Source organism: Thamnophis sirtalis, unplaced genomic scaffold (genome assembly GCF_051295495.1).
Source record: "Thamnophis sirtalis isolate CommonGarterSnake01/CBP01778 unplaced genomic scaffold, rThaSir2_p1.2 scaffold_9, whole genome shotgun sequence".
Taxonomy (NCBI): Eukaryota; Metazoa; Chordata; class Lepidosauria; order Squamata; family Natricidae; genus Thamnophis; species Thamnophis sirtalis.
The window spans coordinates 24,285,555-24,310,907 of record NW_028261389.1 but is presented as its reverse complement, the minus strand read 5'-3'; the positions used below and the strand labels follow the sequence as shown (position 1 = coordinate 24,310,907).

Below are 25,353 nucleotides of genomic sequence, written 5' to 3'. Positions count from 1 at the left end.
AAGCCTTTGGAGTGTAGAAGATTTGTTTCAGACAACTTTTTATAAACAAGATTGTCCATCCCCTTCCATCCCACAATAATTCAGTTGTGTTAAAGAAAATTCAGACATTTATTCATACCATCTAGTTTTCCCCATTCTCAGGATAATACTGAGCGTTATTCTGACAAATACTTGATTAAGACCCACTTAATCAGAGTAGGAATTCTACTCCCTTTTCAGTCACAGGAAATAAGACAGATGAGAACTGTAAAGAAAAGAATTCAATTTATTCTCCCCATAGTATATTTTTCTCTTGTCCGGTGGAACAGCTTTGTGGATAAAAATCACTCTGTTGCATCATAAATAGTCCTCTAGTTGCTTACCTAGTTGTGCATCTCAAAAGTAAAAAATAAAAATGAAATTGCAAACTACCATAACTCAACATTTGCCAGTGCCATTTATCAAACATAATTTTTTTTCACTTTCATTGTAATGAATCAATCAGTTATGCGAATTGGTTTAAAACAACTTCTAGCCCATAATTTACTCATTTTGTCAAATTTTTGCGAACTCAGATGAGACAGAGAGAGAGAGGGAGGGAGGGAGAGAGAAAGAGGGGGGAAGAGAGAGAGGGAGGGAGAGAGGAGAGTGGGAGAGAGAGGAAGAGAATGGTTACCCTCATAAATTTATCATTTGTGGGGTGGCTCAGTTCTTTTATCACACCAGTAGAATATTAATGTGATAATAAAAATTAAACATTACAAACAAAAGTATTAATACGCGAGGTTTTAACTAGAAAGGCATTGGTTTATGAACACCTTATGAAATTCTGCAGAATAGATAAAAGGAATCTTTTGTTACATAATTCATTGAATTTATTTCTTCAGGCCATTAATCATGTCGTCTTCTAGGTTAGGCCTGCTTCACCTATAATTCAGAAGAACTGCTTTGGACTTCACAGAAACACAGCATCTCTCTGCCATTCATTCAAGAATGACATTCATTAAAGAGATCCCTTCCAGCCCTATGATTCTATGCTTCTAAAGCAGCCACACTTTATGTAAGCAACGTGAGAACCTAGGAAAGCTACTGTGTAATGAATAAAAGATTTTGTAATTGTGCTCGCACACGATTCAAAGCCATTCTTTTGAAACATGTAGAGTACCATCTTCAGGAGAAGAAGCAGTGTGCCTCTGCATTATTAGTTGCTTGGTATAAACATGGGAGAATGCTATTACTCCTATATCCTGCCGGGAGCATGACAGAAATGTTGCATATGTTTATGTGGAACTGCCCCTAAATTGGATATTCAGGAATCTTTAAAACTGATTATGTTTTACTGCTTTAAATGTTCTAAAACCAGCTTATTAAATTTTGGCCAATATTTCTTAAATTGGAAGCAAGTACGATAATACCTTCCAGAGTTTTTGGACTTCACTTCCAACCAGCACTTCAAGAGGTTTTTGGAGCTTTAGCCCCAAACATTTGGAGAATGCTAGATTGTCAAGCCTTGAGAAAACAATGTCAAGATATGTAAGAACAACTGCTGAAGGGAGTTCTGAAGGATCTCAAAATCAGCAACTGCATTCTAAGAATATCAGTTCTCAGGCAGCATTCACGATAGTGATTCATAATGAGAATTGCTTTAATTTGTTGTTGACACTACAGTCTACAAAACCGTTTCTTCTTTATAAGATTGTCCTAAATGAGATGGTGGACCAATCACTGCAATTCCAAAGAACTATGGGAGACATGCTAGTACAGTGATGGCGAACCTTTTCGACACAGGGTGCCGAAAGGGAGCATGCGCACATGCACGCTCTTCGGGGATCCAACCCATAAGAGGAGTGGCCCAGGGGGCATGTGCATGCCGGGAAAGAAACTTCTGGTTTATGGTGCGCACATGCACACCATCCAGCTGGTCTTCTGGTTTCTGGCACACATGCACACATGACGATCAGCTAGCCGGCATACATGCACACACCTGAAAATGGAGGACCAAATCTTCCAGTTTCCGGCACTGCTGCATGCACAAAGGGCAGTTGATCATCACGCTTGCATTCCCAAAACCCAAAAGAGGAATGGGTGACGCTGCACGTGCAAAGTGACATGGCTCCCCATGCCATTTCAGGAATGCGTGCCATAGGTTCGCCACCATGGTTCTAGCAGATTTCATATTTCCCCAAAGGATGCTAAGTTTATTTTGAGCAAAACACCTACAATTTACACCATCAGGTATGTGTGAAAGTCATGGCCATCACCTGCTGTTTGCTCCTCCTTGCTATCACAACCTCTCAGTCTGCTTACTTTTGGGAAGGGGATATGAGAAGGGGACGATAAACACTTCCTACAAGCAAATGAAAGAATGAGCTGCTGCAGGCATGCTGCCCAGGCCACTTCACCTCTGTCTTCCGTTTCAAACTGTCACCAGATCCCTCTCCCTCTGCTCCTGCAGGATTACGTTCAGCTTTTGAAACATCTTCCTTTCTCAAAAATGCGGTGCTTTTTGACCTGCTGGTCGGCAGCAGAAACAAACATCTCAAACTCTCATGAGTGTGCAAAGCTAGTTGTGCGGCTTTTCGAGTCCCAGTTCCTTTTGCAACAAAATTATAATTGAACATTTTGCCTGAGCTGATAAGTTGGCACAATCTTAGCTTGCTCTGTCAACTATTTGTGGTTGCTCAGTGGTGGGTTTCAAAATTTCTTAGAACCTCTTCTGTAGGTGTGGCCTGCTTTGTGGGAGTGACTTGCCAGCTATGTGAGTGGGTGGGAGTGGCTTGCCAGCCATGTGACTGGGTAGGTGTGGCCAACTTGTAAAATATGGTGAAACTCAATTAACAATGCTCTTGCTTAGCAACCAAAATGTTGGCTCAGAAACTCTGGCATTTGAAGCACGCAAGTCTTAAAGCTGTCAAGTTACAAGACCCTTGCACCCCTAACCCTTTAGAAAAAAAACCCAGGGGTGTTCAAACTTGACAGCTTTAAGACTTGTGGACTTCAACTCCCAGAATTCATCCTCTCGCTCTTCATCTTGATGATATGCGGATGGGTGGGGGGAGGCAGCTGGAACCGGTTCTAAATGGCACGGTAGATTTGTGGAACCTCTTCTATAGAAGAGGTTAGAACTGGCAGGAGCCCACCACTGTGGTGGCTGCAATTTTAGGACGATAAGACTGCTATTCATTAAAGCCATTGGCCCTTTTTCAGATTTTTGCTTGAGCTATGCCTTGAAAGTCTGAAAAATGTCACGCTAGTTTAATGAAGAAGCAAAAATGCTGTACCTTCATGAAGCACATCTTCCAAATCATTTTCATAGCCTTATCAGCGATATTGAATAATTTATACTACATTTCAGTGAACCACATGGATGAAGGATCACATTCCAAAATTTAAGTCAGGATTATGTAGATTAATATATAGGAGTAACTTCCCTGCTTTCTTACATTTTAAGAATTATTTTAGCTATACAATTTAAGATGAAGACCCTTTGAAGAGTGCGAGAGTAGGAATGGATTTCCAGAGGAAAAATTGCAGACTACAGGAACCAGGAACTAGTCAGGTGACCCTGAGGACACAGATAAACCTCCAAGTGCTTCAAGGACCCTCTAAAAGGATGCAAATGACCAGCTGTCTGCAAGGAATATAAATCTTTCCATTCCCCACTATCCTATCAGAGCTGAAGAACCTTCTTGGATGAAAAGTGAAACGTCTTCAAAAGAAAAAACAAGAAAGTCTAGTTGCCTCCTGAAAAAGCATTATTGGGGCAACCATGACCTGGACGATTAAAAAGCTCTACAGACTTTCTGCTTTCTTACAGTTTCCCTAAGTTTCTCCAGTCAGATTGTCATTAAAATCATGTCATATTACACTATTTTTGATCCAGTGTGACCATATGAATGGAGAGGCCAAAGTCTTTGAGATATTGCAGAGACTTATGGGCCATCCTGTTTCAAGCTGGAAGAAGTCTTGGGCAAGGCAAATCGCTGTCCTGCAGCTGAGTAAAGTTACCTGTGAAATAAGAGCAAGCTTCCCATCTGGACTGGAATGATGTCATTGGAAAGGGAATCTGTCTCCCTGTTTAATATTTTTGCCATAGAAACAGAGGTGGGTTCCTACCAGTTCGCACCTATTCGGTAGAACCGGTTCGTCAAATCTACCGAAACGGTTAGAAGAGGTTCCACCAGTGGGCCCGGAAAGCAGGCCACACCTACAGAAGAGGTTCCAAAATTTTTTGAAACCCACCACTGTTCCTTGGATATGATTATTCTACACTATCATGCTCATATTTATAAAACTCAGTGCCTCTGTGAAAGGTAAGGATGACTACTGCGTTTGTGGTGCAATCAGAACATTGCGTGTGTTGAAGTTGTTTTAACGCAAACCAAAGATGCCTTTAAAAAAACAAGTTTACATCATATTCTTATGCATGCCAGTGCTGTGTATGAGGTAATTTAAGGTGGTTCTGACAAGTGTCGTCGGCATCCTCATATCCGGTCACATGGGCGTCAAGCCACTCCCATCCGGTCACATGGGCAGCAAGCCACTCCCACAAAGGAGGCCACACCCACAGAGTAGGTTCGAACAATTTTTGAAACTCACTACTGCATAGAAATACCTGGATTTTTCTCTCCAAAAAATAACAAAGGCAATCACAGTTTTATAGGTTTGCCATAGGTTTCAAGTTTGCTACAAAACACAATAGAATCTGAACAGTTGTTTGTTGTATTTCTGAAATCCACTAAGTTATAGTTTTATGTAACTCTCAGACTCATCTTCCACATAAATATTACAAATGAAAAATATTCATCTTTAGATCAGGAAGCTAAGCTGGATTTTCAAAATCATTACTGTGTTAATTTGGGATATGTTGAGCTACATGTTAACAATAATAATATTAGAGTTATCCTCCAATTAAATCACTCAGTTGATTAATCCAGAAGTTGTGAATGCCCCAACACTGGAAGTCTTTAAGATGATGTTGGATAGCCATTTGTCTGGAACGGTATAGGGTTTCCTGCCTAGGCAGGGGGTTGGACTAGAAGACCTCCAAGTCCCCTTCCAACTCTGCTATTGTATTGTATTAATTACATGCTTTTAATTGGTTGATTAAATTTTATTGCATATAAATCAATAGTTCTGAAGCAAAATACTTCTTCGAATGTTTTAGATGATGTGTGTAGGCACTGCTTAAAAGCACGAGAAGAGAAAGTAATTTTTTCTAAGACGCTTGTCATCTATGTTTAGAGAGGAGCCTTTATTTAAAATTGTCAAGTTTAAAATTTTGCTATCCAATTAATTGGGAGCACCATCCAATGAAGTGATTTAAATTATTTGATCATCCTAACTATGATGACTCCCCTGGACCAGGAGTGGGTACCAGCTTCTTCTACTGACGGTTCACTCAGGGATGTGCTTCAGGTGTGCATGCATGCGCAGTAGTAAAAAACAAAAACAAGATGGCGGTGCCTATGGCGCCAATAGAACTGGTGTGGCAGGCTGAGTTACCACCTATTTGGCTGAACTGGTAGGAACCCACCTCTACCCTGGACAGTTCCCCAGATGCCTCTCCAGAGGTCAGCTTGGAGGAAGACGAACCAGTTCTAGGAGGCACATCTGGAGGGGAGTTGGTTAATGGCTCCAAGTAGCTGTCTGAGAGAGGCTGAAGCATAGGTGCAGCAGGACAGCCCTGAGGCTTCAGGTGGAGAAATCATGCAGCTTCAGCCAGTCAGTGATGAAGAAGAGGAACTGCCTTCTGCCCCTGATCCAAGAACACGCAGGCAGAGAAAAGGCAGGAACAGAGAAGGTCATCCAGACCAGGGGTCTGCAACCTTGGCAACCTTAAGACTTGTGGACTTCAACTCCCAGAATTCCTCAGCCAGCTTTGCTTAAAGTCTTCCAAGTTGCCAAGGTTGGAGACCCCTGATCCAGACTACTCGTGAAGAGAAAGCCTCATCCTTCTTGATCGGCTGCACCAGAAGCTGGCTATTTAGCACAGCAGACAGATGGAAGCGATGCTGGGAACAACGTGTTCATTTCCTAGCTGTTGTTGTGATTCTTGTCTTGCTTGGATTGGCAACGTGCCTTGACTTGCATCGTGCCTTATGAACTCTAGACTTTTGTTGCCTCGTGAACCCTCTTGTGGATTTAATTTTGCCATGTGAGTTTATTTTGACGGGGAAACTTTCAAGTGCCTTGTGGCCTCATTGGCCATTGCCTGTGAACTAGCATTGGTTTGCTTATGGTTGGAGCGGGACAGCGCATTAACCAACTATTTAAGGGAACTGGGATCCTAAATAATATTACTACAGCTATTTGTAAAAAAAAAAAAAAAACCATCATTATTACGCATATTAAAATCAAACAAGTAGGAATGCAGAAATAATTTTAACATGACCAACAAAGTAGAATTTTGAATATACTTCTCTCTAAACCAGTGGTTCTCAACTTTTCTAATGCCGTGACCCTTTAATACAGTTCCTCATGTTGTGGTGACCCCCAACCATAAAATTATTTTATGTTTTCCATATTTTTTCAAAAACATGTGTTTTCCAATGGTCTTAGGCGAACCCTGTGAAAGGGTCATTAAACCCCAAAAGGGGTCCTGACCCACAGGTTGAGAACCACTGCTCTATACAATATAGTCATATTTCATTCAGTCACAATCTCTCTCTCTCTCTCTCTCTCTCTCTCTCTGTACATGTATGTGAACATACTTATATGTAAAAATCAGTGTTTCTTCTTCCCAATGTTAAAAGATAACATCATAATATCACTATCTTTAAAAATAATTATTGTTGAGGTCTGGAAGTGAGATAAAATTGCATTAATGCAGGATTTTTCTTTCTCCTGTTATTCTAGAGTATACATTTTGCAAATATTTAAGAATATCCTGCCAGCAGTTTAGACATTGATGGCTGTGTGTTGTGTTATTTTGAGGGGACAGCACATTTACACTGTTATGCAAACTGTATGCTCACTCCTTTACATTGTAGCCAATTGTAGTCATTTTTTTCAATGTTGTCACATGAAAAGATATACTTAAATATTTACAAAATGTGAGGGGGATGTATTCACCTCTGTATATACTGTAGGTAACCACCTACAAGAAGATTAGGTATTATTTAATATTGCAGGCTATGCAATGAGCCTTTTAAAATTGGGCTATAATTCAGAACATGATATACAGGAAAACCACCCCTAAATTGCAGTTTATTCTTTGCTATGGCATGAAGTTTAGGTTTGGGATGTCATTTAAATCTGTGGGGCATAAGGGGCACATTCTTCCCCTTTTGTGGAATGATCTTCTCCAAAGACCCAAATTGAGGAATGATGGATGCAAACAGCAGTGTATAGATCTGAGAACTCCTATATAGATACTGTATAGTCCTATTGCTCGGATATATTATGAAGCAAAGGAAGTGATTGTGCTTATTTGAATAGGAAAAGAGCCAAAGATTCTTTTGTGCATTGACCTGTTTCAGAACTTCTGGGGGGGGGGGGGGGAAATCCTAAGTCTCATTCAGAGGAAAAAAAAGTTACAGTAATTTGATTCACTTACCTTCCCTACCGGTTCGCAAATGTGAGCGTATGTGCCATGTCTGCACATGCGCACCGCCTTCTGCACATTATGTCGGGGTGGGTGGGTGGAGTCTCTTGCAGCCACTGCAACTGTTCTCCCAAATGGGAGAAAACCAGCTGAATACCACCTCTGAGCCCTAAGAATGTTCTGTCTATGAAAGATTTGTGTCTAATCAATCGATGATGCCTCCTTGCATGTGATCAGATGAATTCCCTATTGGACTAGGATTCCCTCTAAGGATAACTGGGAATCACAACTTTAAGTAGTCTCTGGCTTGGTTGTCTCCTTTAGGGGGCAAGAGACTGAGTCATGCTATCACTTTCCAGGACATTTCCTTCCTTCTCCTATTGGTATTTTGGATGCACAAAGGTATGACATTTTAATAGTCTAAACCAGGGGGTCAAACTCAAGGCCTGTGGGGCGGGCCTGGAAATAGCAAAGCACCTGCCCATGGCGCCTCTGCAGCCAAAATGGGATATGGGGGCATGTGTGACCCCCCGCTGCACCCCATTTTCAGCCTGGAGGGCCTCCTGCAGCAATCTGCCAGACAAAATGGGGCATGGTGAGCCTGTTTTAGCTGGCAGGGTGCTGCAAAAGGTGTCCGTCACATCTCTACCCCCCAGCCGGCCAACAGAAGAGAACTACAATGCTGATCCACAGTGGTGGGTTTCAAATTTTTTTAGAACCTCTTCTGTGGGTGTGGCCTGCTTTGTGGGAGTGGCTTGCCAGCCATGTGTGACTGGGTGGGAGTGGCTTGCTGGCCATGTGTGACTGGGTGGGAGTGGCTTGCCAGCCATGTGACTGGGTGGGTGTGGCCAACTTGTAAAATGTGGTAAAACTCACTTAACAACACTCTTGCTTAGCAACCAAAATGTTGGTTCAGAAACTGGCATTTGAAACATTCAAGTCTTAAAGCTGTCAAGTTACAAGACCCTTGCACCCCTAACCCTTTAGAAAAAAAATCCCAGGGGTGTTCAAACTTGACAGCTTTAAGACTTGTGGACTTCAACTCCCAGAATTCCTCCTCTCGCTCTTCATCTTGATGATGTGCGGACGGGTGGAGAGAGAGCTGGAACTGGTTCTAAACGTCACTGTAGATTTGTGGAACCTCTTCTATAGAAGAGGTTAGAACTGGCAGGAACCCACACCTGCTGATCTGTCCCTTGAAGAAATTCAGTTTGACACCCCTCTCTTTATTCGTCTTGCAAAGCAGAGAATCGGAAGGTCCATAAATCTATTGTAGCTCCTGGGCCTTACTGCCCATTGCAACATTTCCAATTTTATGAGCACATTTATTCCCCCCTTCCCATAATAAAATAATATTTACGGCAGAGGAAAATTCCAGCAATAAGAACACAAGAAACTTTTTTTCTTTTTTTTCTTTTTTTTTCTTTGCCTAAACAGCATTGCATTTCAGCTTTTAACGAGGAATCTATTCTGTAAGCATAAATAACCTAAAGGCTCGGATTTATTAAGAATGCAAAAAAAAAAAAGAATTAAAAAAATAAATCAGGGCAAAAGAGACATTTCCACCCCAAAACAGTGTAGCACTTTTACTTCTCACATCTAGAGCTATTGTCACTGCAATTTTCTTACCCTGCAAACAAGGCTGTCATTCCTTACCAACCATTTAAATAATAAATTTCCAACTATGCTGCTCGCAGCATTACTAAAAAAAAGAGAGAGAAAATATTAACTTACAAAATAACCAATTATTCATACATAATGATGACAAATAAAAAAAATCTTAAATTAAACAGCTTTCTGTCGTTCTCTGGGTATCCACATTTCATTCCAGTTTCAGGTAGCTTGGCACTGAGTAATTAAACATTAAAAAATCAAGTTTGTAGACGTCATAGAGCTGTGTTTGGTGCTCCGAACTGATGTTCTGGAAGAACTCTGCAGTCATTTCATCAGTAGTTCTTGTAGACTTTGCATAAGTGGGGAACTTGAGATAGTTTCCTACTCCTGCTAGTTGAAGGATGTAGTTGGAATCCTCCTCAAGAGTCTCGTACTTCCCTATGAGGTCGTAATGGATGTGACAAGGATGGCACAGAGAAAAGACAGTTTGCCAGTGTTCATTGAATGGCTCTTCTCTTTGAGTTTGCGGGTCTATGAGATAAGCCACAAACTCTTCAAATTTTACATCATCACCTTTCTGCAGAGCCTCTTGTGTCGCATTTTTCCTTTGGCGTTTCACAATTTTGGTACCATATCTCTTGTGAAAGGAGGTGTTATATTTTTGGGTGAATTTGTTTCTGTAGGCTGACACCAGTCTCTCAAAAGGCTCACGGACAAACAAGAACTTCATGTAGTTTTTCAAGCGATGGTTGATCTCTGGAATGCTGTACTGGTTGAGGGTTTTCAAGTTGGATGAGACATGGGCTTCATTTGCTGGTATCTCCATAGGATCTGTGTATTTTCCTCTCCCAGTCAACACCATCATGACTCTTTTCCAGTTGGTACAGGCCACTTTGGGGACATAGCAATAAATCAGTTCATGATCTTCATCAACCACTAAATGTTTGAGATCGTTAGGGGTCAGGACACGGCGCTTCTTGGTGGACATGCTGTTGGCTCGACAGGTATCTGTCACTTGATCTCTCCGGATTTGATGAAGGATTGCAGTGCTGGATAATTCCAACTATGTAAATAAAACACAAATAAAGACAACTTAGTACTGTTTGAAAATATTTTTCCATCTTGTTATTAATACTGTCTATTATCCTTCTTGCTAAAGCCCACTGAAGTGGTACACTAGGTAAAGTAAATGTTCCTCTCACACATATGTGTTAGTCGTTCCCAACTCTAGGAGGCAGTGCTCATCTCCGTTTCAAAACTAAAGAGCCAGCACTGTCCAAAGAAGTCTCCGTGGTCATGGGGCCAGCATGACTAAACGCCGAAAGCGCACAGAATACAACAGCCTTCCCATGAAAAGTGATTCCTTTTTTTCTACTTTTTACGTGCTTTTGAACTGCTATTTTGGCAGAAGCTGGGGCAAGTAATGGGAGCTCACTCCATTACACGGCGCCAGGGATTCAAACCGCCAAACTGCTGACTTTTCTAATTGACAAGCTCAGCATGTTAGCCACTGAGCCACCGTGTTCCTATATCTTAGGCTAGATGTCAAACTCACGCTGTCACATTGTCGACACGTGACGTAATAGCAATAGCAATAGCAATAGCAGTAGACTTATATACCGCTTCATAGGCCTTTCAGGCCTCTCTAAGCGGTTTACAGAGAGTCAGCATATTGCCCCCAACAATCTGGGTCCTCATTTTACCCACCTCGGAAGGATGGAAGGCTGAGTCAACCCTGAGCCGGTGAGATTTGAACCGCTGACCTGCTGATCTAGCAGTAGCCTGCAGTGCTGCATTTAACCACTGCGCCACCTTGGCTCTAATGTGATTTCCCCCTCCCCCTTTGCTAATGCAGGTGGCGTGGCCAGTACTTGAAGCATATGGCCCACGGGATACGAGTTTGACACACCTGCCCAGGCAGAAATTGTTTCTAATTCTATGCTAGAGCTGCTTCTGTAGAGATTCTTCTGCTGTTTGATTGACAAACAAAACTTACAGTTACCACTTTGAAATAAAACAATTACTAAAAATGCACTTTCCTGGAAAACTAGTGGCTTGTTCAAGACCCATCTATCCAGTCTTCTATGTCCAAAAGCAATATTACAACTTAGGGATGATGCTGAATCTTGTACTTTATAGGTATACTTTTTAAATGAAGTCTGGAGTTCATAAGTTACAGTACACTGTTTGCAATTCTACTAAGAAAAAAAGGTACAGTTCCTTTGTGTATCCTCTGCTCTAAAAGAATCCCTTGGTGATGATAGCATTCTATTTATCAGTTGCTGCATTACACTCCAGCTGGGAACCCAGAAGACAAATTTGCATGTAACATGCTCTCTTTCCATCCTTTTTCTCCCCTGTGCTGGATTTTGATGCATCTGTGGTTTATCAAAGTGCAATTCCCTGTTGCCTTCAAATTATGAAATAGATTTTATACTGAACTTCAAATGAGGATCAGATCCTGATGCATTTCCAGTCTCTAGTTAGTAAATAAACCGATGTTTACCTATGTGGAAGCAATGGAAATTGTGGTTTGATTAATTCTACATGTATTGGAATCAGCCCCAGGCAGTAAAGAAGGATAAAGAAAGACTATAAACAAAAGATCCCTTCTCTGGTCAGATCAAGTTGCTTTCCCTGTAAGACAGGGGTGTCAAACTGGATTTCTCTGAGGGCCGGATCAGCATTGTAGCCCTCCTCCATGAGCCAGCCAGAGATGTTTGAGGGGGGGAGACAGGATGGGCAGCGAGGCCCCCCTTTCCCCATTTTTGGCCTGGACGGCCCTCTGCAGTACTTTGCCAGCCAAAATGGGGCATGGGAGGGCCGTCTGGAGCTGTCTGATTCCCCCCACATCCCGTTTTTGGCCTGGACTGCCTCCTGCAGCACTCTGTTGGCCAAAATTGGGCATGGGTGATTCAAGAGGTCATCCAGGCCAAATATAGGGTGTGGGGGTTAGAGTTAGGGTTACTCTAACCCTAATCCTCACCTAATTTTGGCTGCCAGAGGCATCGCGGGCCAGTACTTTGCTATTTTCAAGCCATCCCCATGGGCCAGATTTAAGCACCCCCATGGGCCGGATACAGCCCAAGAGCCTTGAGTTTGACACCCCTGCTTAAGAGCTAAGATATCGTATTGGAATCAAGGGTACAGAAGATCAGGTTCTGCAGAAATGTGGAATGGCATTTACCAGAACGTAATGTCTTTTCAAAGCATTCTATTTACAATAATTGTATTTCTTAACCAGTGCAGAAAACTCATGTTTTCCAAGAATTGCCAAGAAGATTTTTGGATTTCAAGCAAGAATGAGAATGAATTTCCTACTCGTTTGCCCTAGAAATCCTACAATCAGAAATCTAACAGCTCTATGGACGGCTGTTTCTTTTGCAGATGAGATAATTATGGCTGTTATCCTAGCCCTGCCCAACCTGCAGAGGAACTTATGGCCATAATTACAGGTGAAGCTACAGATGGAAGCAAACACATTTTATGGGCTCCTAAGGACAATGCAGCCATAACTTGGTACTGCAAGTATTTCAGTCCACCTTTGTGAAACATGGCAATAGAAATCTTTCTCTTGTCCTCAAAAGACTTCTTCCCACAACTCTGGTCAAATTCATTTTGAAAGAAGATCAAAACGTGGTGTGACCTTTGATGCTGAGAACAGAAGGAGGACACTGGTTTCCAAGCACTTTGAAAATGAACACAGTATGTGCTCCTGCTGTTGATATGTATCTCAACATAAGATTAATTGTTTTGTCTTCCTCATTGTCAGTGACCTTGGCGTGTGAAATAAACTTTGTGGAAAGGCACCAAAGGAATTTTAAAACATGCTTCCCAGAAGTAGTTGTTTTATTTTGTTTTGCTATCAGTGCTGGCTTCTGAGACTCACAACATCAAATAGGCAAGCATCCATTGGCTTTGAACATGCTTTTTGCTTATCATGTTCTTTGTTTCTAGATGGATATATTTATTAAGGATTTTTGTAGTTCTAAATTGAATAAATTTTCCTTTGTAGAATGGGTTAAATTATAGGATAGGATTACATTCTTTTTCCTATTTTATTCCTCTAATCCTTCTCACACTGCAAGTTTTCTGGGGTAGATTATTTAGTTACTTAAGATATTGCAGCAAAAAAGAACAACTCTGTAATATACTGGGACTAGAGGAGGTAAGCAAGTTCTGACCAGTTCTGGAGAACCAGTAGTGGAAATTTTGAGTAGTTGAGAACCGGTAAATACCACCTCTGGCTGGCCCTGCCCCCATCTAGTCTCTGTCTCCCCCGTCCCAGCTGATCAGGAAGAAATGGGAATTTTGCAGTAACCTTCCCCTGGAATGGGGTGGGAATGGAAATTTTACAGTATCCTTCCCCTGCCATGCCCACCAAGCCATGCCCACAGAACCGGTAGTAAAAAAATGTTGAATCCCACCACTGACTGGGACATAGCTCATGGATGTTTCAATCTATTAAAACAGCCAATATAACAATATGATGTCAAAGGATGTCAAAAATCACTTAGCAAAAGTCATAACAGTTTAAGCATGAATATCCCAAATTTCTTTTCCATGTAGCCAGGAATATGTGTTGTAAAAATTGTGCTAACCCAATTAAATTCCATTATATTGACCAACCTATTGTTAAGCCATGAATTATTGATCAATGGGATTGGTTTCCACAACTAGCCATTGATAATTTACAATGCAGTAATTCAATAGCAAATTACACTATTTGTGCAAAATCATGATACATAGGACATCACATACCATCCCTTGCTGCCACTTCTGGACATCCATGCAGGGATTATAATTTTTAAGTGTTGCTTTCATCTAACATGCTGAGCTTACTATAATGCCATAACTCAGACATTACTGAGAAGTGACCCATTAAATATACTTTGATTTTCATTTTAGGAGAAATATTGATATTATCAATATTCTAATAACCAGACTATTGCAATACCCAGGTATGTGATGGTTAAGATGCTGAGCTTGTCGATCAGAAAGGTCGGCAGTTCGGTGGTTCAAATCCCTAGCACCATGTAACGGGGTGAGACCCCATTACTTGTCCCAGCTTCTGTCAACCTAGCAGTTCAAAAGCACATAAAAATGCAAGTAGAAAAATAGGGACCACTTTGGTGGGACTACGGAGACATCTTTGGACAGCACTGGTTCTTAGGCTTTAAAACAGAGAGCACCACCCCTAGAGTCGAGAATGACTAGCACATATGTGCGAGGGGAACCTTTACCTTAAAATCCAGAATGCATATTCACAAGTAGCAAATTTTTACATTTGCATTAGTATTGGCTGCGTCCATTAAAATAGGTATTATCCCACCCCCCTCATCATATACAAGCAGAGCTCAAATACCCCATTTTCTGATCTGGACTACCTTAAAGAGCTGATTATAACCTATCTTCATTTCCCCCCTTTCTCCCTTCATTTCAAAAGTTCCACTTATTTGCCATGTATGAATGAACACGCAAACATTCATAAACATTCTGATACCATTAACAGGCTTCATAATTTACACAAAGTCTAATTGCAGCAGGAATGTAGCCATTATATATTACCAATAGCAATCAATGTCTTTCCTTTTTCCCCTTAATTAATACTCACATTGCATTGTGTTAATTTATTCCTTTGATCTGAAAGTTAAACTTTCATTTAAAGTAAAGTGCCATGTAAATGCCATCAAGGTCCTGGAATCATATTTTCATGATTTGTAGACCCCCCCCCTCCAGTGTTTACATTTTGTTCCTGCTGCGGTGTCTGTGTCACCTTGAGCTCATGGTTGCCATATGTGACTGCCATTCCTAATGTGCGTATGAGACAACTGACCTAATGACCTTTATCCAAAGTCTTAATGACAACAAATTAAAAGTCACATTGAAGCATATCTGCTTTTTTGGCTACTGACATACCTAGAAACCCTCGCACAATTAAAAAAAAGACACAGAGTTAATTGCAAATTAGCTTTCTAGCTAGCGGATCTTTTGATTGAAGGTGCCCTGCAACAATGCTAATTTTTGAAGATACGAATTTGCATCAATATGCTTAAGGGTTTTTTGGCAAACATTTTGAAACTAACGTTTAATAATAATTGTTTTTTTAATATGCCCACTGTTTTTTGCTGTAGGCCGCTCAGAGTCACTTTTTTGCAAGATAGTTGGCCATATAGTTTTGATAAATGCATAAATAAATATTCTCAATATCTTTAATAGCTAGGGACAGATGCCTCTTCTCCGACCTTTTACGACACAATCCACTATCAGTTGCAAGAAGAAGGCAGATGTGACACATGTCCAGGTGGTAGACCTTGGCTTACAACCACAATTAAGCCCAAAATTTCTGTTACTAAACGAGAAATTGTTCAGTGAAATTGGCCCCATTTTACAACCCCTCTTGCCATACTTGTTAAGTGAATCACTGCAGTTGTTAAGTTAGTAACATTGTTGTTAAGTGGCTTCCCCATTGACTTGGCTTGTCAGAAGCTCACAAAAGGTGATTACATGACCCCGGAACACTGCAAATATCATAAATATAAGTCAGTTGCCAAGCGTCTGAATTTTGATCACATGACTGTGTGGATGTTGCAATGGTTGTAAGCAGGGGTGGGTTTCAACCGGTTCGCAGCGGTCCCTGCGAACCGGTTGGTCGCCGAACCCGGAAGTAAGTAACTTTCAGGAACGGCGAAGGGCGCGCCTGCCCGCCCGCGGTCCTTACCCGGTTTTGATGAGTTCTGCGCTTCCACGCATGCACAGGACGCATACAGCGCCTGCACGATCGTACAGGAGCAGCTGGAGTGTTGCGCAGATGCTAGTACGCATGCGTGCACCGGCGTGTGCACGAGGACGCCGCCGGCCCTGTTCCAACCAAACCGGTTGGAACGGGGCGAGAAACCCACCCCTGGTTGTAAGTATGAGAAATAGTCATAAGTCACTTTTTCAGTGCCGTTGTAACTTCAAACGGTCATTAAATGAACAGCTGTAATCAAGGGCTATCTATACGGATCCTTACTGCATGGCTTAATTGAAACAATACGATAGTTATTTAGCAGTTTCCAAAAACTTCAGCACTGAAGTGACATGGCAGCTCTCACCTAAAACAGAGCCCATGAAAATATGCAAATCGAAAGAGATAATCCTCGACTCCTCCCACATTTTAAGATACAGAAATAGCTTTTTTTTTTTTATTCCAATGTTTGGATGGTTCAAACTGGCTTGAAAGCTTCATTTATATCTGAGCAGATTGCACAGGTAGGGCTTTTTCAAAACTTTGGAGACTCAAACTGATCAGGAAGATTATCTTCCTATACCACAATTTACCTTCACTGTACCTATGGATCAGTGGTGGATTCCAGATCCTGGTGCAACTGGTACGGTGCAACAGGGCCTGGCATCCACCACATGAATGCATGCTGCATGTGTGCATAAGCGCACAGTGTGCACATGCGTCCTTACCTCCTGTGATGCCTCTGCGATGCTCCAGCTGCTCAGCGGAGCGTCGCGCAGGCGCTGTACGCTCTGTGCGCAGAAGTGCCGAAGAGCTCAAATACAGGTAAGGAGGGCGGGCAGGGGTGCCCTCCGGAGCACCATACTGGAACAGTACCCAGTGTTCCCGGCAGGCACCGGTACGCCCGTACCGGGGCGTACTGCCTGCAACCCACCACTGCTATGGATTTATTTTTTGTTCAGAGACAAAAATTGGGATCACTTATGTAATCAGCATGGAAAGAAATAAAAAAAAATCAAGGTGGTAGCTACCACTCTTCAAAGCCTTTGATGTACATGGCATTAATAAACAAAAGGATGAAGCTTTGATTGTCTAGTCATAGCCACCAAGTTAACTTTTTGGGTGCGTCTCCCATGGATAGACCTGTCTGAAATAAGCTTTTCTATTACCTTTTAACTAATAGCTTTTGCGATCTTGAATGCATCGCTCCATCTGATAAGTCTCAAATATTAAACAATTGTGCTTAAATTAGGGATAGGAAACAAAGCACGTGGCCCCAATTTTTATGAACATCATAGATTGGAAAGGCTAGAGGTAAGTATTGTGTGGGTTCCAATTCAAAATACAGCCCCAGGTACTACCGGTAACTAAAAAAGAATCAAGGTTGTAGGCAATTCATTTCATGGCACATTTAACTAAGACATATTTGAAGGGTGGGGAAACATTATTTGTTTAAAACTCCTGTAAATCATAGCTTGCTATTTTTTTCTGAATGAAAAGAAAATCCTTTCATTTTTACCTCAGTGGGTTTTTGCTATGTTTCTTGCAAGTACATATTTTATTTACTTTCTTCTTAGTTTTCCTCCCTTTTGTTATTTGCTCCTACAGTAATTTTACTTCATTTGCAGATAGTCATTGCCTGCCTTGCATTATAATCCTTTCATCAGTTTTGAACATCTGCCAGGTCCTAACTGTTTCATTCTGTTGATGTATTTGAAGATGCTAATTTCACTTTAGATGGCTTTGTATCCTATCCCAACTCATTGCATAAAACCCCACAGCAAGTCCAGAAATCTGGCATCTTTGCCAGATATGTACATGCAAGATCCTCCACTTTGTCTCCCTGCTAGACTTCAAGAGACAATCAGATAAGGTGGTCCTTATAGCCCCTCTGGTCTATGACCTCCAAATGTGATCCCATTGTGCCTTCTCAAGCATCACTTATGTGTCCACTTACGCTCTGGGTAAGTTCTTTCATAGAAATGATTATATAGGGTTTTCACCTGTAAGTGAGTCAAATTACAATGGGTATAATTTCCTTGGGAGGAGAGAGAAATAATGTAGGTGCAACACACTTTGTGATTCAACAGTTCAAATGATCAAATGGATTTATATTTTTCATTTCAGGAAAAAAAAAATCCCCAAGCCTAATAGTTAAATATAATCCCAAATGTTATTTCAATTTTGGGAGGTCTCTTATATATGCCTTTTGATATGGCCATTGTCTCCAGTGGACAAAAAATAATAGCAATAGCAATAACACTTAGACTTATATACCATTTCAGCATTTTACAGCACCCTCTAAGTAATTTACAGGATCAGCATATTGCCTTCCGGGTCCTCATTTTATCAACCTTGGAAGGATGGAAGGCTGAGTCAACCTTAAGCCGGTCAGGATCGAACTCCTGGCAGTGAGGAGAGTTGGCCTGCAATACTGCATTCTAACCACTGCGCCACTAAAGCTCGCAAAGCAAGAGAGGAATTGGATCAGGGGTGGGTTTCAACCAGTTCGCGGCAGTCCCTGCTATCCGGTTGGTCGCCGAACCCGGAAGTAAGTAACTTCCAGGAACGGCGAAGGCCTCCCCCCGTGCCCGCGCGCCCGCTCCTTACCCGGTTTTGATGAATTCTGCGCTTCCACGCATGCGCAGGACGCATACAGCACCTGCGCAATCCTCCAGGAGCAGCTGGAGCATCGCACAGACGCTAGTATGCATGCATGCGCCGTGCACGTGCACGTGCGCACTGTGCGCATGCGCGAGGACGCCGCACACGTGCGCGAGGATGCCACCGGCCTCGTTCCAACCGAACCAGTTGGAACGGGGCGAAAAATCCACCCCTGAATTGGATGTTGATGTCAAGCAGAAGGAAGGTTCTCCTGGACTTCTTAAAATATACCACCAATGCAGATGGTGAAGATGGAAGCAGCAGTGTGGTTCAGTGGGATTCCAAAAACAAAATACAATGGCTGCATCCTGGGAAGAATTGTCTCAGGTATTGGAGAAAAGTAATTTACCTTGTTAAATTGAATGAAATCCGGTGAAGAAAAATAGAGGCAAAAGTTTTGGCCTGGTAAAAAGCAATGCTCACATCTTTTGCCAGCATTTAGTTTGACTGGAAACTAATCTGTTAGTTCACTATTAAGTCAGAGTAATTTATAAAGGAAGAATGTGGAATGAGTTTTAGGATAAATATTTAGCAGCCTAAGCCAAGCATGGAAAATCCTCACATAACTTTCCAAAATCAAAAACTCCCCCATTGCTATTAAATTAATTTGGTATAATAAAATGGTGAAATTAATTGATGCATATAATCATATTAACTGTCAGTAACAATGTAAGATGAATTAAATTTTAACTATATCAAATTCTATTGTCTTCTACCATCCACTTTTTGGCCTTGCCCCCCACCCAGTACAAGTGTGGCTAATCGGAAGCCAAACACCTCATCCTGAGCTTCACAAAAGTATTCTATTTTTCAGAATATTTACTCATCATTTCCTCTTTGGTAAGGGTTCATCTCTTAGTGTACCCACATTCAAGGGATGGGTATGCTAATTGAGAGTGGTTGTATTTTCTCTAACTTGCCATACCACATTTTATTTGCTTCCCTTTGAGAAAAGATAACTGTCATCAGCTGGAGTGGAGAAATGCAATAGACCTCTTAAAATACCTGAAATAATGTCTCATAGATGAAGGTCAAGACTTGACCTCTACTATTTAAGCCTGTAGGACAGAGGTGTCAAACTCAGGGCTTATGGGCTGCATCCGGTCCGCAGGGTGCTTAGATCTGGCCCACGGGCCACCCTGGAAATGAAGAAAAGGGAAGGACTGGCCTGCCTGAGCTCCGTTTTCGCTGGCAGAAGACTTGGGCCACCACAGGCAACCCCCCCCGACACGAGTGTCATTGAGCTGATCCACCTACCCTATTAAAGGTCAAACACAACCCTGATGTGGCCCTCAATGAAATCAAGTTTGACACTCTGGTTGTAGGACATAAACTAATGGATTGGCTAATGGTTTAAAGTTATGGGAAGACAACTTCCAAACAGATATTGGGGTGGGGAGGACGTGTTCAGGATGAAGGTGAACATTCATTTGTTGAGGTAGCTTTGATCTGGATGCCTGGAAGATGGAGATGGTAAAATGCTCTTCCAACTCCATGTTTCCCCGCTTGTCTGACTTGGCAGCTTCCCTTTCTGTGCAGGTGATATTAAGATTCTGAGGTCAAACCTCCCTTCTGTTGCTTTTCAGTGATTATGACCTTTGAAAGATACTGCTCAGATTCTTTGGCATGCTGTCATTTCAGCCATCTGGAAGAGGTTTTCTGTCCTGTGTTTTTATTTTTACTCCTTTGTTTTCTTTTGTGTCTTCAGAGGGGCTCATTTTCCTCTGTTCTACCAGCAACAACAATAACATGAAACGGAAAAGTTAAATGAAAGCTACATGGGTGTAATAGATGATAGATGAGCTTTCCACTACCAGGAAGTCATCTTTCAAATGCATGGAAAGGGGAAAAGAATAGTCAGATGTATTCTTACAAGACAGAATTGTTTACAATCATGCACAAGGCTTTCCCCTTAAAAAAAAAATTAACCTCCACCCAACCCCAAACAATCAGCCCTCTTGTTTGTGATGTGTCCAATAATTATAATGGCCCTTTTTCATATTTACCTTTGTTTACGGTGACATACGTCAAAAAGGCATGTTAGCATTTTGAACCATCCTTTGGAATTAGAAGCTATTTTCAGATCTACTTTAAAAGCTTGATATCTAAAATTATGAAGCTTGCTAGAACAAAATGTCAGCTGGATGTGACAGCTCCTTTATGGTTTTTTAAAAAAAAGTTGTTCTGGAAACTTTTGAGAGCACCTGAATAAAACTAGTAAAACAGTGGCTGTCAAATTGTGGTTCATGAAGACATTGAATAGATCAGTGATGGTGAAACTTTTCAGCATTTGGATGTGCAGGTGGGCAGCATCAAGTGCCAAAAAGGGAGTGCATGCTCGCCTGGGCTGCAACCAGAAAGAGAAGCTGCCCAGGGCGCATGTGTGCACTGGAAAATGAACTTCCAGTTTCTGGCACACACATGCACACTGGCCAGCAAGTCTTGCGCATGCACCAATCAGCTGGCCGGTGCGCATACTCACGCCAGATACCGGAAGACCAACTCTTCCAGTTTCTGGCACTGCCACATGCATAAATTCCAACTGATCATTGCGTACACATGCGTGCCAGAAACCCGGAAGAGGAATGGGCGAGGCTGCATATGCCAGGTGCCATAGATTCGCCATCACAGGAATAGATCATTGACTGCAACATTCCTACATCCCCTAACAATCAATTGGTCAGACCAGACCAAAACCCCTCCCCCTCTTTCCCTGTGTTAGTTGATTTGCACAAATGGATCAGAACCTGAAAACGGATGCATTTGTGCATGGTAGTGATAGCACAAGTAGTTTGTGTGTGAGAGGAAATAAACAGGACTTGAGTGAAGTTAATGATTATAAGCTGTAGATACTGTGCTAAGTGGAATTGGGATTCCATGAAATCAACATGTAAGAAAAAATGCAAAATGAAAATATGGTGATTAATATAAATATATATAACAAGGATTTCATTGGCTTAGAAATCCACTAATACCTAGCCCACAGAAACCCATTAATGCCTAGCCCACTAATACCTAGCACATCAGAAATTTTGATTGAACATTCCTGAATTACAGTTGTAATGATGGTACAAGTTAAAATTATGAGAACAGCAGTAATATCAACATCTTAGAAGATAATCTTTTTTATGTTCTCATCGGAGATTCTGCAAAAATGTCCTTCCTTCCTTCCTTCCTTCCTTCCTTCCTTCCTTCCTTCCTTCCATCCATCCATCCATCCATCCATCCATCCATCCATCCATCCATCCATCCATATTGCATAAAATTCAAGTAATGGTTCCTCTGATTAGCTGATCTTAATGTCAAACCATAAACTCTTCTACAATACGTAGACCTAAATCACCACATTATGGTTTACTCTGAGGTGAAACGCCAATCATTTTGTCTGTACCAACATCCATAAACTCTACTGCTTCCTTCTATAAATACTTGCAAGAAAGTCCCCCAAATGAGAAACAGCATGGAAATCTGCTTTTTTTGTTTTTTTTTGGAGTTTTCTTTCTTTTGTTTTCTTTATTTATTCATATACAAACTTCTCAGCTGTCCTTTAGGGGAAGCATATACTGAGAGTGCTTATTTCATTTGAGCTTTTAACCTGACAAAAGAGAGCAAAGCAAATATTTACACAAGGTAGTGAGGCCAAGACACAAATAACTGAAACTTGCCTCAAGAGTCTACAGATTCAAATAACACAACTCTCTCTGTCCTACTTTAAACCTGATGCAAAACATTTGCTCCTGCTTACGGTAGATTTTTGTCATTTCTGTTTTCTTACCTAAACCTGTAAAGAGAAGGCGGGGCCAGATATGACCGGATATAAATGAATCTAAATTCTTGCTAGAAGTAGAGAATTCTTATTGTGCCCAACTGAATGTTCAGAAAGATACCCAACAGACTGAAAGTTCAGGCAAATAAGGGGGAGATTCATTCTTTGAAATCCTCTCTTAATCTGCCTTTTTTGTTGCCCTTGTACCCTAAGAAATCTAAGTTATTGATTTTGTTAGAAAGCCCAAAGGGAAAAAAAAGAGGAGTGTGGAGAAGAGATTAAGAGAGAGACAGAGAAAACAGGTATTATAGGAAAGAGAATAGTGTATAAATCAAGATTTTAAAAAATATTTGTCTTTGAGTGTCAGATCCTGTCTAAGCTAAAAAAAGAGACTTCAGAATTGTTTGATTGTTCCATGAAGGAAGGACACTATCAGATCCCCCTATTCCAGTGTTTTTCAACCTTTTTTGTGCAAAGGCACACTTTTTTCATGGAAAAAATCACGAGGCACACCACCATTAGAAAATGTTAAAAAAATTTAACTCTGTGCCTATATTGACTATATATAAAGTAATTCTCCCACGGCACACCTTACACTATGTCACGGCACACTAGTGTGCCACGGCACAGTGGTTGAAAAACACTGCCCTATTCCATACAAAGAAACTGGCATCAATTGGCAGCTTAGGTTGACAGTAGAAAGAAGTCTCAAATCCTCAGCCTCATTCTGAGGTTACAAGCTACTTCCAAGTGGGGAGGGAAGCTAGTTCAGGTACTAGAAAATAGTACAGGCCTGCAGAGATTTCTTTGCATCATCTTCTGCCTGCCCAGAGTCAGTGCTTCCAGTATTATGACTTGTTGACATGGATTGTCCTAAGAAAATTGTTTTTACACAAATTTAAACAAACTTACTTTGAGATCTATGTAAAATGCATCTATTTGGAATAATTCTTCAGATTTTTAATTTATAAGCAGAAATATATGGGAACCAGCAAGTTATTCGGTAAATCTTACTTTTTCTAAGCTGAGAATCACATTCTTTACCGATAGATTTAATATTCTTCCATCTGCACTTCTTCAAGGAGGTTATAATAAAATCCTTGTAGTTGAGGACATTTACCCTTGTAAGGTTAGCCTTCAAGGAGGTTGAACTCATCTCTCATGTACTATTGCATTTTGTAAAGACATTAGATCAATCTTCATTATGCCACTAATAGATACGTTTTCTGGGAAGCCAAATACATTTTATGTGAATCATCTCCTTTGGGATTTAAAACCATTCATTATATGTAAATAGCTAAATTTTGGGTTGCTGCCATTGAAGTATGATATAATGAATTAAATATTTAATTACTTGGTTTTAAATATTACTTTTGGTTTGATGCACCTTAACTAATAAATTGTGTGTTTGTGTGTGTATATGTATGTACACACACACACACACACACACACACCTATCAATGTTTTAGATTTATTACCAGGTAACAGCTATATTAACATAGTAATAGAGGAGTGAATGTTGCATTGTGTGATTTATTTTGCTAGTTCTTAGTATATTATTGTATTTATTTGCTTCGCTCTGTTTTTGTTCTTTTAAATTTTGCTAGTCATTGACTGAATAAATATTGATTGAATTATAATTTATGGTGAATAATAATGCAATTGAATGGCATACATAAAAGGTGTATATGATTATATTATCTCCCTTGACACAAATTATGTATACTTCCCACATGGACAATAGGTTAGGAATTATAGCATTATCTTATTGGCATAATTATTAAATAATTATGGCATTATCTTTCATTGACTAGATTATTCTTCATGAGTCATACAGAAAGTAATTGGCAGGCACAAGAGAAAAATCTAAATAGTGGAACCAAACAGCAGTAAAAATAAAATACAAGTGTGGCCTATAACAATAATTAATACGTCATAGGTACTAACACAATGGAGTTAATTCCAGCTTTACTGGTGTACTTCCTCTCTTGAGGTTTTTAAGAGATTGGACAGCTACTTCTCAAGGATGTTCTAATTGGTTTTCCTGCGCACTGAAAAGGGTTGGACTAGATGATCTTTAAGATACCTTCCAAACCCATAATTCTACGATTCTGAAACCAGTTGCACTGTGAATCCCAGCACTTTAATTATATTGCCTAGAGTAAATAGATGTGGGAGTAGGTGAATGGCACTGCACTTGTGGGCAATTCAATAATTAATTGAATTAGTTGAGGTAGGTAGCCACACCAATCACACAAGTTGAGATAGGTAGCCACTCAAATAAAAAAAAAGATTTGTGTGGCCTATCTAGCTTAAAGCACAACTCTGGGTGGCTCACAACAATAAAACTACAAAACCCTAGTGTATTTGTTTTGTTCAAACACCAAATATGTTTGCACATACTTGCCCTGTATGTCAATGTCTTTGTGAAACGAAGAATATTTACTCTTCCTGCTTGAAGCCTCTTCTCATACCTCTGTTTATGGCTGCCTATGCAACAAGTGATTTTTGTCACACACACAAAATCAGCGGGCTTCTGTACACTACATGCCAGAAATACAAAATCCTTTGGAAACAAATTAAAAACAAGTATCATGTGTACTTTACTCTGAAGTGAAGACTGTAAAATTAAACAGACTTCTGTTGGCGGGATACCATCCTGGGCACTGAATGAGGAGATAACACAAGACTCTTGTCTTGTTCCCCTGGAAAAATACCACAGGAAGGAAGACAAGGAGAGCTTAGTTTCTGCAGCTGAGCTATAATGTACCCAAAGGAGCAAGATTAGAGGCCTAGAGTTAATTATGAAAAACAGTGTTTTCATAGGAATGCACTTTCAGGCACCCAAATTACCATGTATATTTAACCAAGGCAAATACCTGTGTTGGGAGAGGGACTGAAGAACATAAGGGCTGTTGTATAGAATCAAGCCAACAATCCTTTGGAGCAGGCAACCATTTCCCACTGAAAGTAGCAGGAGCATGGGAAGAATCTGGGAGAGGCACGCGGGGATGGGTCCCATGCCACTTGCTGGGAATGTCGAAGCCACTGTGG

At 40.9% G+C, this 25,353-nt stretch overlaps 1 protein-coding gene across 2 annotated transcripts in view; it reads right to left on the bottom strand.

Moving 5' to 3' along the window:
- Positions 1 to 8,918: 8,918 nt before the first annotated feature.
- The window catches only part of CHST11 (carbohydrate sulfotransferase 11), a 201,494-nt gene continuing 185,059 nt past the window's right edge, over positions 8,919 to 25,353 (bottom strand). For both annotated transcript variants that reach the window (XM_014076146.2, XM_087723089.1), the window contains exon 3: positions 8,919 to 10,202. In XM_014076146.2, the coding sequence (XP_013931621.1) occupies positions 9,348 to 10,202 (855 nt within the window). In that variant the 3' untranslated portion in view covers positions 8,919 to 9,347. The remainder of the gene's footprint in view (positions 10,203 to 25,353) is intronic.